The sequence below is a fragment of the Gymnoscopelus braueri genome, assembly GCF_963280865.1.
Source record: "Gymnoscopelus braueri genome assembly, chromosome: 22".
Taxonomy (NCBI): domain Eukaryota; kingdom Metazoa; phylum Chordata; class Actinopteri; order Myctophiformes; family Myctophidae; genus Gymnoscopelus; species Gymnoscopelus braueri.
Window position 1 is genome coordinate 9,318,643 of NC_137624.1, and position 12,536 is coordinate 9,331,178.

Here is a 12,536-nt window from a genome sequence, read left to right on the forward strand (position 1 = left end):
AAAATGTACTTGAGTAAAAGTACATAAGTATTGGCATCAAAATGTACTTAAAGTACCAAAAGTAAAAGTACTACATATTTGAAAATAGCAGATCTACAAGCTCACATCGGCTATTTTCAAATGTATGTATAAAATAGGTTTAAAGTGGTTAATGTATGTTTCATGATATCATAATTTATATCTGAAAAGTAACTAGTAACTAATGTTCTCAAATAATTGTAGTGGAGTAAAAGTAATCTATTTGCCTCTGAGATGTAGTGGAGTAGAAGTAAAAGTATTGGAAATTAGAAATACTCAAGTAAAGTACAAACACCTCAAAATTGTACTTAAAAAAAAAGTAAATGTACTTAGTTACTTTCCACCACTGATTATAGTTCAGTGCATTTCTCAATTTGGATTATCCCAAGTAAAAGAATAAAGGTTAATTTCCATTTAATTTTGCCATTCTGTGACCATCACCAATAAATGGCAAACTCGTTTTGGTAGTTGCCATTTCGACTCCATGTCTTGAGAGTGGTGTCGATATTGTGCCTTCCTTCAGAGCCACTTAACTGCTTTTGATTGAAGATTGTAAGAGGAAGGACGTTTTTTTCTCCAGAATATCACAATAAAAATGTTCAGTCATCCTTACAAAAATGAGTCAAACATCAGATGGTTGATTATTGGTTCATTATTTAATAAGAAAAGGTTTAAACAAAATATGCACTTTCCACATAAGAATTGAGCTATATACAATAGACATTCAGAGCCCTAAAAACAGGACCAAATCTAAGCCAACTCAACACCAGAAGTGAAGCAGTTAAAACCCTGAGTGTGCTCTGTACTACCTTTATTAACTCTACACCAAATCTCCTCGTGGGAAATATCACATTTACAGGCTCACGACGCATTCGATTTTGTAAAGAATGAATGTTGTAAGGGTCGACTTTCCCCAATTACACAGCATACTGCTTTGTGTTGGTTCAGGACCGAATGCATGAGGAGTTTGTAGACTTCAGGAAACGGGTCAATCTACTGATGGTGGACTTGGGCCATCTCCCCGAGACCACCTTTGAAAAAGGATGTTGGCGGCGGTGAGGGAGGCTATCTGCCTGTCCAGAGAAAACGTTAGATCACTTAAAACGCTCACTCAAAACGCTCAGGTGGCGCAGTGGTAAAGTCCCTGCCCACCACCACGGAGGTTATGGGTGCGAATCACTCAAAACGGCTCATTTGTCAGTTGGGATATTTTTGCAAGCACATGAAACGGAACGGTGAATGTTCCCCCCAGACTAGGGATGTTAGGGTTCAAGTGGTTAAAAAGGCTCTCGGATGGACTGGCTCAGTCCTCTGGAACGTCGGCCTCCTCATCAGGACAACAGTAGTACTCCACGAAGCAGATCTGACCGTCGTCGTTTCTGACCAGGTACTGCAGAGAGAGGAAGCCCCTGTTGTCCGTCCTCACTGAGGCTTTGGAGGACAGCGCCAGTGCTTTGGTAGACTGCTTCAGCAGGGACATCTTGTATCTAGTATAGACCAACAGGAGAGCACAGTGGATATGAAATCATGTCCAGCAATGTATCATAACGCCATTTGTCGGGTGGAAAACCGTTACCAATGGATTCAATGTAGTTATTATTTATTCATAGTTCTTAATTGGTCCAATATTTATAAAACCCAGAAAGACTTAAGACTACGTATTCAAAGATCGTGAAAATCGCTGATCTACGAGCTCACGGCTCTTTTAGATCCGAGCTTGTAGAGCTGTCTTTTTCACTACTTCTGTATGTGTTGAAATGTGTAAAAGGACAGCATTCAGACAGCATAGGGTAACTTTACCGATCTTTAACCTGAAATCTAATACACATGTTGAACTGCAGCATTAAAATGTGCTTTTCTAACCTGTTGGATTGTGTTTTGGTGCACTGAAATAGCTCCATCATGCCCGAGTCCTTGGGATAATCATAATGGGTGTTCCCAGCATTCCCAAAAGTCGATAGCCTGAAGAACAGAAGAAAATCCTTACCATACAGTATTTGTGTGGTGAAGAAAATGCTGTAGTAAAAATGCTGATTAGTTAATTCTGTATATTTAAAAAAACAAGACTTAAAAATGTGTACATGGAAGATCCGTTGTGCAACAACAAAGTAAGGTTTTAGTCAGTACTACTCGCCTAAAGTATGGCGCGTTAGGAGACATGAGGATCTGGAGAACTTCACTGGTCATGTCCAGCTCAGAGAAGGCTTCCTTCAAACTGTCTGACTGCAGAATCACCTTGATGAAAACAAAGAATATGAAAATCAATAAATAATAATAAGTGAAACGTATTCTCCATGCAGGCAACAATAAAAAAACCACAGGGAATATCCAGGCAGACACAAAGACTGTCTACACTAAGGTATGAGATTAATGTCCCTTGAAAGACTGATGTGTGTGTGTGTGTGTGTGTGTGTGTGTGTGTGTGTGTGTGTGTGTGTGTGTGTGTGTGTGTGTGTGTGTGTGTGTGTGTGTGTGTGTGTGTGTGTGTGTGTGTGTGTGTGTGTGTGTGTGTGTGTGTGTGTGTGTGTGGTCATTATGCACACTGCAGCACACCGTCTACTCTGTAGTTAACCAATAGTGTCACTCACTGACACCTTTCACTGCCATGCAGAAATGCAGTCATGTTCTGGGGCTGTGTCATGCTTCACTCCGTTTCAAATAGCATACTATTGAACACAGGGTGAAGCATATTTTGACCATATTCATATGGCAGCTTGTACATCGTCTATTCTCACCATTCATCATACCACAAAGTATAGGGCTTAAGTGGTATCATCATTATACCAGAGTGAGTGGTGAACGTTCTTACTACCTTGTTGGTCACATTGGTGCTGCAGAACTCAAAGTCAACGGGCTCTTCTGGTTCTTGTGTGTTGATCTTGCACACAGTCACCACGCCGCCCTCTTCCAGGAACAGGGTCAGAGGGTAACCATAACCCATGTAACACATCCGCAGTGCTGTGCTCACTCCTGACAACACACAGAGGTTACAATGATGGTGATGGTGTGTATTGGATACTTTTTTTTTTTTAAATCAGTCACTCAAAAATGTAATTTTAACACTCATAGCACTGTTTTAAAACAATACGTTTTTTTTGGCCTATACCAAAGCGTATATTTTTGGATTCTAGCTCCTGATATTTTGATAAACATGCAACCTGATAACCAATTTTCAATAAAAAGCCTAGATCAGGTTTGTACATTTGGCAAACTAATAAAGTATATCAGCCTAACCCGAAATGTACCTGGTGTTGTGCTTCCACCAAAGATGCTGAGGCAGTCCACAAGAACAGTAAGATTGACCTGAAACCCAACGGTGTCTTCTCTGATGGTGAACTCCTGAAAGATCTCAGCCTGGAAGAGGAGGAGAAACAGAAACACATGAACATTATGAGGTAGACCTCCATGTAGGGCTAGGCAATTTACCGAAAATATATCAAAACCAATAACCAACTAAATCTTGCTTCATGTAGGTTAATCGATTAATCGAGAAGCAGGTTTCTTTTGTGATATTGATTTTGTTTCATATACTGTATGTGTGTGTGTGTATATATATATATATATATATATATATATATATATATATATATATATATATATATATAAATATATATATATATATAAAAGAATCAACATGAAAAGATTTGAATAGATTTTTCATAATTGACTAAATTGATTACCCTGATTAAGCACTTAACTCTGTTAACTTGTTAGTACTTGGTTGCATGGTGGCATACAAAAAAATTGCCGATCTACAATCAGAATCAACTTTGTAATCAAGCTCACAGCGCGTCGTTTTGTGAGCTTGTAGATCTGCTAAAATAATTTTCACAAATTATTCTTCTCAAACAATAGTCTTGGATCCAAGATGGATCCAAGATAGATGTTTAAGTCATACATTTTATTTTTTACGCAGATTTATGACATTGCGTATTGCGTATTGCTCCCATCCATTTGTTAGGAATAATGGACACTAGGCTGTAACTGGGAGGATTTGACTGTGTAGAGCCCCTCCTATGGACTATACAAAAAAACAATCCAACTCATCATAGAAGCAACTGTCCACGATACATAAAACACACATTCTACCTGAATAAAGGCATTAGCTTGCAGACACTTGGAATCTTCCACAGTGACCTTCAGCCCGTTGGGTGTAGCACTGAAGATGGCGTGGTCTTTGCAGGTGATGGCTTTCAGTATGTTGGACAGATTGCGAGCGTTGTCCAAACTGGCCACCAGAACGTACGGGCCATCCTCACCTTGAGATTCAGTGGACAGAGGCATCGCTGCACTGAAACAAATAAATGCTCATTAATGACATCAGTATTAAGTAACATTAGTAAGGGTAGAAAGTATTGATTTTGTGGCATGTTGCGTGCGTGTCAAGTCAAACTGTATATCGTTGCTGTCGGGTAGAAACCTCTTATCTCCACATTTTAACCTTGAGTTTTTTCGTAAATGAATGCCCTACTTTATCATACTACGGCGTCACAAACACATCAAAAGTAGCAGATCCACAAGCTGAGCTTGTCGATCTGCTACGTTTGATGCTTTTGAATCCTGAAAAGTAACAGTTTTGGACATATGAGGTTTCCACCGGACAGAGACGATGTATATAGAACAAGTCATATGATACGTAGCCTGTGGCATCTCCCAGTCGGGGTCAACTCACAGTCGTTACATTTTGCGATTGGTATAAGCACCCGACAGGCAGCCGAGGGGAGGCTTGCTTATGGTGGTACATTTTATGGTTGTATGAATTTGTTTTACTCATAACGATTTTATGGTTGTGCATTCTTTTTACTTTAGTGTACTTACCGTATGTATGATTGTGTTGTTGTGTATAGGGATTCTCGGCATGGGTGACCCGACTCCCGAGAGCTGCTGCTGAAACAAGTCAGTGGGCCAGAGTAGCAGGTATGCTCATGCTATGGAATCTTAACATTTTGCACTATTTTCTTTCTTTTTAGTGCACAATTGACTTTGCTACAAACTGTACAAGTAAAGGGCTTTTCTCCTGTATGAGTCTTTAACACGTTGACCCAGTAATAATAATAAGTGCTTGTCAGTGTTTGTCAGCTGCAGAGTTCATGTGAGATAAGACACTAGAAACTCTGCTAGAGCGACAAAACTAACTTCTGCACAAGCTTTTACATTCAAAACATTAACTGCACACCTAGTGCAACATGTTACAACACCATGGCGTGACTAGTGCTCTGCCCAGTCTATCCACTGACTTGTTTCACCAACATCTATCAGGTCACAGCTGTGCTAGACTAGTCCCTACACATCACCCACATACATACAAGTAGGCTACAATGCAAAGTTAAAACAATTCACAACCATAAAGTCGTTAAAGAGTAGAAAATACACACAACCATGAAAAGTAACCGGGTCCACCAAAAACAAGCCTGGTGGCAGGTACAATCACTCTCCCAAATCATCATGGTCCCCCCTGGTTACCTGTCTATTATACCAAATTACCAATCACTGCAATAGGCAACGGCTGTGACTGATTGATTGATTGATTGATTGAATACTTTATTGGCAGTTTGCAAAAAAAGCACAGGAAAGTACAGTTCAATGCAAGGTCTGCTAAGAGGATTTGAAACCCAAGAAAGCCTGTGGCTTGTTTCCATTGGGGTCCTTTGTACTCAATTCATCGAAACACTAATGACAGACAAATATACACTACGCAAAGCATCATATAAACAGTTTGAAAACAAAAACAAGTACAGTAAACAGAGCTAAAGCCTGCTGGGAGGTGCCACAGGTCACACACACACACACACACACACACACACACACACACACACACACACACACACACACACACACAGTTCCTTATACATATGTTCATGAAAAGTGGAGTTAGTGTAGGTAAAAGAACATGAGCCTAAACATTAAAAAAAAAAGAAAAATAATAATAACCAAAGGACAAGGCATGAATACAACGAAACTAATCATAAAATAAGAAATAGTGAACGTGCAAGACGAAATAAACAAGACATTCTAATCTACACCATTGGTTCTCAAAGTGGGGTCCGGGGACCCCCAGGGCCAGGGGTCCTTGGGGGGGTTACAGCGAAATGTGTTAAAATAGCATCACAATAAATGTACCTTCTATACTTTGGCTATAGCAGATATACAAGCTTGCCTTGTAGATCTGCTATTTTTGAAAAATCGTGAAAATGTGTGCAAACCTTTGAATATATCTATTTTTTAAGCGAACATTTGTAACTCAAATCTTTGCTTCTGCGGGGTCCCTGGAACAAGATATTTGAGGCCAAATACATATCACTTTGGGGGTCCTTGACATGAAAAAGTTTGAGAAGCACTGTACTACATTAGCTGTAGAATACTACAACTCTCGTAGACGTATTTTATTCTGACGTTTTCAATCTACGAGAGTTGTAGGGTTCACCCCCCATGGACACAGGGACCTTCAGCACTATACCCCGTAGACACTCCAAACATGTACAAATAAAGGTGCTTACCCCCACGCCACAAATGTTAACTCTCGCTACGGGGTAGTAGTTTAATGTAATAATCCATATCTTTCAATAAAGAAGTGTTTTAATGCCGTTTGTGGCCGATTCTGTCGGAAGTTCCCAATGGGCGGTAGTGACGCGCCCATCTGGTGAAACCCGGAATTACACTCAATGTAAACAGGAAGTAAACGAGGGTGAAAAAATGGCGTTCGGCCACAGACGGCATTAAAACACTTCTTTATTGAAAGATATAGATTATTACATTAAACTACTACCCCGTAGCGAGAGTTAACATTTGGGGCGTGGGGGTAAGCACCTTTATTTCCAATTTGTACATGTTTGGAGTGTCTACGGGGTATAGTGCTGAAAGTCCCTGTGTCCATGGGGGGTGAACCCTACAACTCTCGTAGATTGAAAACGTCAGAATCATAAATACGTCTACGAGAGTTGTATTCTACAGCTAGTACTACATTATTTTCGCACGGACAATATTTCGTCGGAATCATTCATGTTTGAGATATTACTGTTACTGCAGTTATTACTAGCTGTAGAATACAACTCTCGTAGACGTATTTATGATTCTGACGTTTTCACGTCAGAATCATAAATACGTCTACGAGAGTTGTATTCTACAGCTAATAACGCTGTATTATCTGTCTCCCTCTGTCGCGATTAGTTCAAAGCTAGAGTGGGAAAAGCAGTGAACACATCTAAAAATATAAACATTATGCATGAAGTGATGTTTTATCAACTTTAACTTACATTCAAGGCTGAAGTGGTTCAGTGTTTTTTGAGACTAGAACGTCGCCACCTCTTTTGTTGACGGTCCGTTGCAACAGAGGCTCCGACTGGATACACGGCCACGCTCACACCGTTGGTTCTGGTGCAGTGTTGCCAGGCTTTGCGAGAGAAATAAGCAACCAGGTCTAGGAAAACAAGCCCAAAAGAAGCAACTAATAATATGCCACATTACATATGAGCACGTTATAAACCGATATGCTATCAGCTATTTGAAAATAGCCGATCTGCAAGCGTTTCGACGCGTTGTGAGCTTGTAGATCTGCTTTTTTTTAATCTTAAAATAAAATGCCATTATCATTTCAGACCTCTAAAGTGGTGGGTTAGGGTTAGTAGGGTCAACTCACCCTTTTTGTTTTGTTTTATTTTTTACTTACAAACATAATTGATGTGTTTACCCAGTTTGTATCTATAACTCTAAGCTCATGTAACAAGTTTCGTGCACATTGATCAAAAATCCCAGGAGGAGTTTGATTTTAACTGCTTTTCATATAATTCAAAATGGTGGGAGATCTAAAGGTCAGAGGTCAAAAGTCAGACCGGGAAAGTTGTTCGGCATGAGGAGACACATATGTGTATTGAAATTTCATGGCTGTAGGTCAAACAGGGCATGAGTTGCACCTGTTCAAAGTTGGCATTTTTCAATTGATTGCCATAGCGCCACCCTTTGGCCAATGGTTGTGAGTTTCGTGCCTTGGCCGTTTGGCATAGCCCTCTACCATATTGCCAATTTTCGTAAAAAGTTGCCTCACGGTTAGGCCGTGACAGAAAAAACGGCGGAAGAATAATAATAGTGAAAGTGTAGAGATGCAAAGGTTTCGAGCCTACGGTCTCGGCCCATCAATAATAATAATACATTTTATTTGTAACACACTTATTGTAATACATTTGTAATAAAATTATTGTAGAAATAGTGAAATTAATAAAATTCAGATTAAAGGTCAGCTAGCTAAGAAAAAGTTTAAAAAGTAAAACACACAAGACATCAATAAGTCCATCTAGGCAAATGCCTTGTTAAAAAGAAAGGTTTTTAGTCTCCTTTTAAAAGCGTCAACGGACTGTGGTGCCCTCAGATGGTCAGGGAGGGCATTCCACAGCCGAGGAGCAGCTGAGCAGAAGGCCCGGTCCCCCATGGTGCAGATGTCAGTGGCTATTAAATTTAATCACTGCTGACTGCGCACAAATAATCTGTATGACTGGGAGGGTGGCAGGGTGTTGGGTTTCTTCACTTGGTGTCACTATATGTCTTGTCAAATAAATTATTTGGAATAGGTTCATATTCAGTGGTGGAAAGTACATTAAGTACATTTCGCTGCTAAAAGCCTTGTTATACATACTTTGCATGTAGGCATGTCTGACATGTCTGGCTGGGACAACATGTTGGCCCCTGTATGAGGGGCCGTTTAGGCCAAAAATAATGAAACACTTTCACACACGCTAACGAGACAGTCTTATACTTACTACTGAAATGCTTTTACATTAAATTTTTAGACACTTTCACACACACACTGATGAGACACTCTTACATATACTACTGAAATGCTATACGTTCAGTATTGAAACACTTGCACACTCACTACTGAAACACTCTCACATACATACATACTTTGTAAATAGATGCACGTTCATATATGAAACTTTATACATACTCATCTGAACACTTACGCATACATATGAGAAACACATACACATACATATATACTTCTGTGCCATATACACATGCATACGAAATGCTTGCACGCATACAAGTTAAACATTTATACATTTATATCTGAAACACTCACACATACACATATGAAAAGGCTGCATGTATATCGCTGAACACTTGTACATTTACAACTGAATTTCTTGTATATTATTACAAACTAAAATGAAAACTTTAGATGCATGTGCAAGCCTTTCACATGTATTCATACGAGTCATTTCAGTAGTATGTATAAATAAATTCAATAATATATATACACATAATTTCAGTGATATGTATAAGTGAGTTCAGTATAATGTATAAAAGAGTTTCACATGTATTCATACAAGTGATCTAAGTAGTATGTATAAATGATTTCAATAGTGTATATATACACCATTTTTAAAGCATGTACAGATCATTTCACATGTATTCATACAAGTAATATCAGTGATGTATATAAGTAATTTTGATAGTATATATAAATCATTACAATAGCATATAGATCATTTAACTATAATGTATATAATTTCACATGTATGCATACAAGAAATCTCAGTAGCATACGGAAGTGGTTTCAGTAACACCGGAAGGCACAGGCAGGTGCGCGGGCACACCAGGAAGAAACTTCCAGAGAGAAGGAGAAGATAAGAAGGAGAAGACAAAGGCAGCATGGAGGGGAACGGAGACCCACTTTAATTAATTTGATATCGAATACTAATATATCACCTACGCAGCAGTGTAAGGTCCTTACACACTGGGGCGAATTCTTCATGCAAATAAAAGTTTTTTTTCGCCTGTTTTTTAAAACCTTATAAAGTCAATGCAAGCGTCCACATCAAAGACGAAATTTCGCGGAGCGAAAATGCGTCTTTTATTTATTCGGACAGCAGTCATATTTTGTGGAAATGCTGGTGACTGCTACTCTGACCAATCAAAATGCATTTATGTAGGCCTATTCATTTTATTAAACAATCTAGTATAGGCCATCCCATTGGATGAGCGCACTGGTGCTCAAAATGGGGTCCGGGGAGTGGGGACCCCCAGGGGTGATGCGCGGGTCAGGTTTTTTTCATAACCCGCCCCGCCACGGAGCACAAGTTCAACAAAACAATATATAAATCAACGGCCCGAGAGAGAGAGAGAGCGAGCGAGCGAGAGAGAGAGAGAGCGTGCGCGATCGAAAGAGAGAGAGAGAGAGAGAGAGAGAGAGAGAGAGAGAGAGAGAGAACCAGGGTCCTTGGGACTCGGGAGTGTTCTGGGGGTCCCCAGCAGTATAAACACTTTAACCATTACATATATAGCCTATATCAGCTATTTGAAAATATCCAATCTACAAGCTCACAATGCAATGCATTGTGAGCTTGTAGATCTGCTATTTTCAAAAATATTTGACAAATTGTGAAAAACACCATAAATATTATATGGTGGTCCCTGGCACTAAGCTCGTGGTTGGACTGGACATGGATACAGTCAGTGGAGAAAAAAAAGTACTCACATTTTTACTTTAAGTATCAATACTGCAATGTAGAAATACTCTGTTACAAAGTAACAGTTAAGTATAAAGTCCGGAATAAAAAATGTACTTGAGTAAAAGTAGCCTACAAAAAATAAAATAGGCCTACCAAAAGTAGAAAGTAGGCTACTCATTATGCAGAATGTCCCATTTCACAAGTTTTCTGTATGACATATACAAATCTTTTGAAAATAGCAGATCTACAGATCTGTGAGCTTGTAGGTCTGCTATTTTCAAATTGTCGAAATGTATGATGATACAGACTTGGGCTGGATATAGACCAATCGACAGTGTAAAGTAACTAAGTACATTTACTCAAGAACCGCCTGCCGCTCCAAGCCGCTCCGGCCGGGGCCGCGAACCATAGGCCTACGTTGCACAGACTGACACAAAGAGAACCATAAGTGCGTAGCTCTCCGATCAAAACTTCATAAAAATTTCTCCGTAGGCTAATCCACACGAGTTTACTAGACTTATCAAAATGTATCTATGTATTAATTGTATTAAACACGCGTCGCTAGGCCATCCCATCCAACTCCTGTTGAAGATGCGCGCATCGGTGCTCACAGTGGGGTCCGGGGACCCCCCTGGGGGGTGATGCGTGGTCAGGTTTTTTTTTTCTTCATTTAGAGACAGACAGACAGAGACAGACAGACAGACAGACAGACAGACAGACAGACAGACAGACAGACAGAGACCCGCCCGTCCCGCGCTGCCGCGCATCACTACCAGGGGGGTCCTTGGAAGTGTTCTGGGGGTCCCCAGCAGTTTAACCACTTCAACCCATATAGCCTATACATCAGCTATTTGGGGTCAGTGCGGACCCGTTCGGTGCCCCCCGGGACGGTTTTGTCAACGGGGGGTTTTGTGTTGCCCTCAGAATCTTTTTGGTGCCACTATAGCATTAATCTTTTATTTTTTATTTTTTACACTCAATGTAAACAGGGAGTAAACGAGGGTGAAAAAATGGCGTTCGGCCACAGACGGCATTAAAACACTTCTTTATTGAAATATATGGATTATTACATTAAACTACTACCGTGTAGCGAGAGTTAACATTTGGGGCGTGGGGGTAAGCACCTTTATTTCCAATTTGTACATGTTTGGAGTGTCTACGGGGTATAGTGCTGAAAGTCCATGTGTCCATGGGGGGTGAACCCTACAACTCTCGTAGATTGAAAACGTCAGAATCATAAATACGTCTACGAGAGTTGTATTCTACAGCTAGTACTACATTATTTTCGCACGGACAATATTTCGTCGGAATCATTCATGTTTGAGATATTACTGTTACTGCAGTTATTACTAGCTGTAGAATACAACTCTCGTAGACGTATTTATGATTCTGACGTTTTCACGTCAGAATCATAAATACGTCTACGAGAGTTGTATTCTACAGCTAATAACGCTGTATTATCTGTCTCCCTCTGTCGCGATTAGTTCAAAGCTAGAGTGGGAAAAGCAGTGAACACATCTAAAAATATAAACATTATGCATGAAGTGATGTTTTATCAACTTTAACTTACATTCAAGGCTGAAGTGGTTCAGTGTTTTTTGAGACTAGAACGTCGCCACCTCTTTTGTTGACGGTCCGTTGCAACAGAGGCTCCGACTGGATACACGGCCACGCTCACACCGTTGGTTCTGGTGCAGTGTTGCCAGGCTTTGCGAGAGAAATAAGCAACCAGGTCTAGGAAAACAAGCCCAAAAGAAGCAACTAATAATATGCCACATTACATATGAGCACGTTATAAACCGATATGCTATCAGCTATTTGAAAATAGCCGATCTGCAAGCGTTTCGACGCGTTGTGAGCTTGTAGATCTGCTTTTTTTTAATCTTAAAATAAAATGCCATTATCATTTCAGACCTCTAAAGTGGTGGGTTAGGGTTAGTAGGGTCAACTCACCCTTTTTGTTTTGTTTTATTTTTTACTTACAAACATAATTGATGTGTTTACCCAGTTTGTATCTATAACTCTAAGCTCATGTAACAAGTTTCGTGCACATTGATCAAAAATCCCAGGAGG

The 12,536-nt window shown here is 39.9% G+C and overlaps 1 protein-coding gene across 1 annotated transcript; it reads right to left on the minus strand.

The window, feature by feature from the left end:
- Positions 1-666: 666 nt before the first annotated feature.
- Positions 667-12,224, minus strand: rad1 (RAD1 homolog (S. pombe)). Its single transcript, XM_080418997.1, has 8 exons — positions 12,034-12,224; positions 7,272-7,435; positions 4,108-4,309; positions 3,264-3,372; positions 2,831-2,988; positions 2,153-2,253; positions 1,882-1,980; positions 667-1,505 (listed from the first exon to the last, which is right to left on the minus strand). The coding sequence occupies exons 3-8, from the start codon at positions 4,300-4,302 to the stop codon at positions 1,322-1,324; spliced, it is 846 nt and encodes a 281-aa protein (XP_080275123.1). The 5' UTR covers positions 4,303-4,309; positions 7,272-7,435; positions 12,034-12,224; the 3' UTR covers positions 667-1,321.
- Between the last annotated feature and the right edge of the window lie 312 nt (positions 12,225-12,536).

Bases quoted from the DNA above. Each gene is read 5' to 3' on its own strand.
- rad1 (XM_080418997.1), bottom strand. From the start codon at position 4,302: ATGCCTCTGTCCACTGAATCTCAAGGTGAGGATGGCCCGTACGTTCTG. The intron at 2,989-3,263 runs GTACATTTCGGG...GTGTGTTGTCAG, and splicing joins TGGTGGAAGCACAACACCAG to GAGTGAGCACAGCACTGCGG. The intron at 1,981-2,152 runs GCGAGTAGTACT...TCTGTTCTTCAG, and splicing joins CCTAACGCGCCATACTTTAG to GCTATCGACTTTTGGGAATG.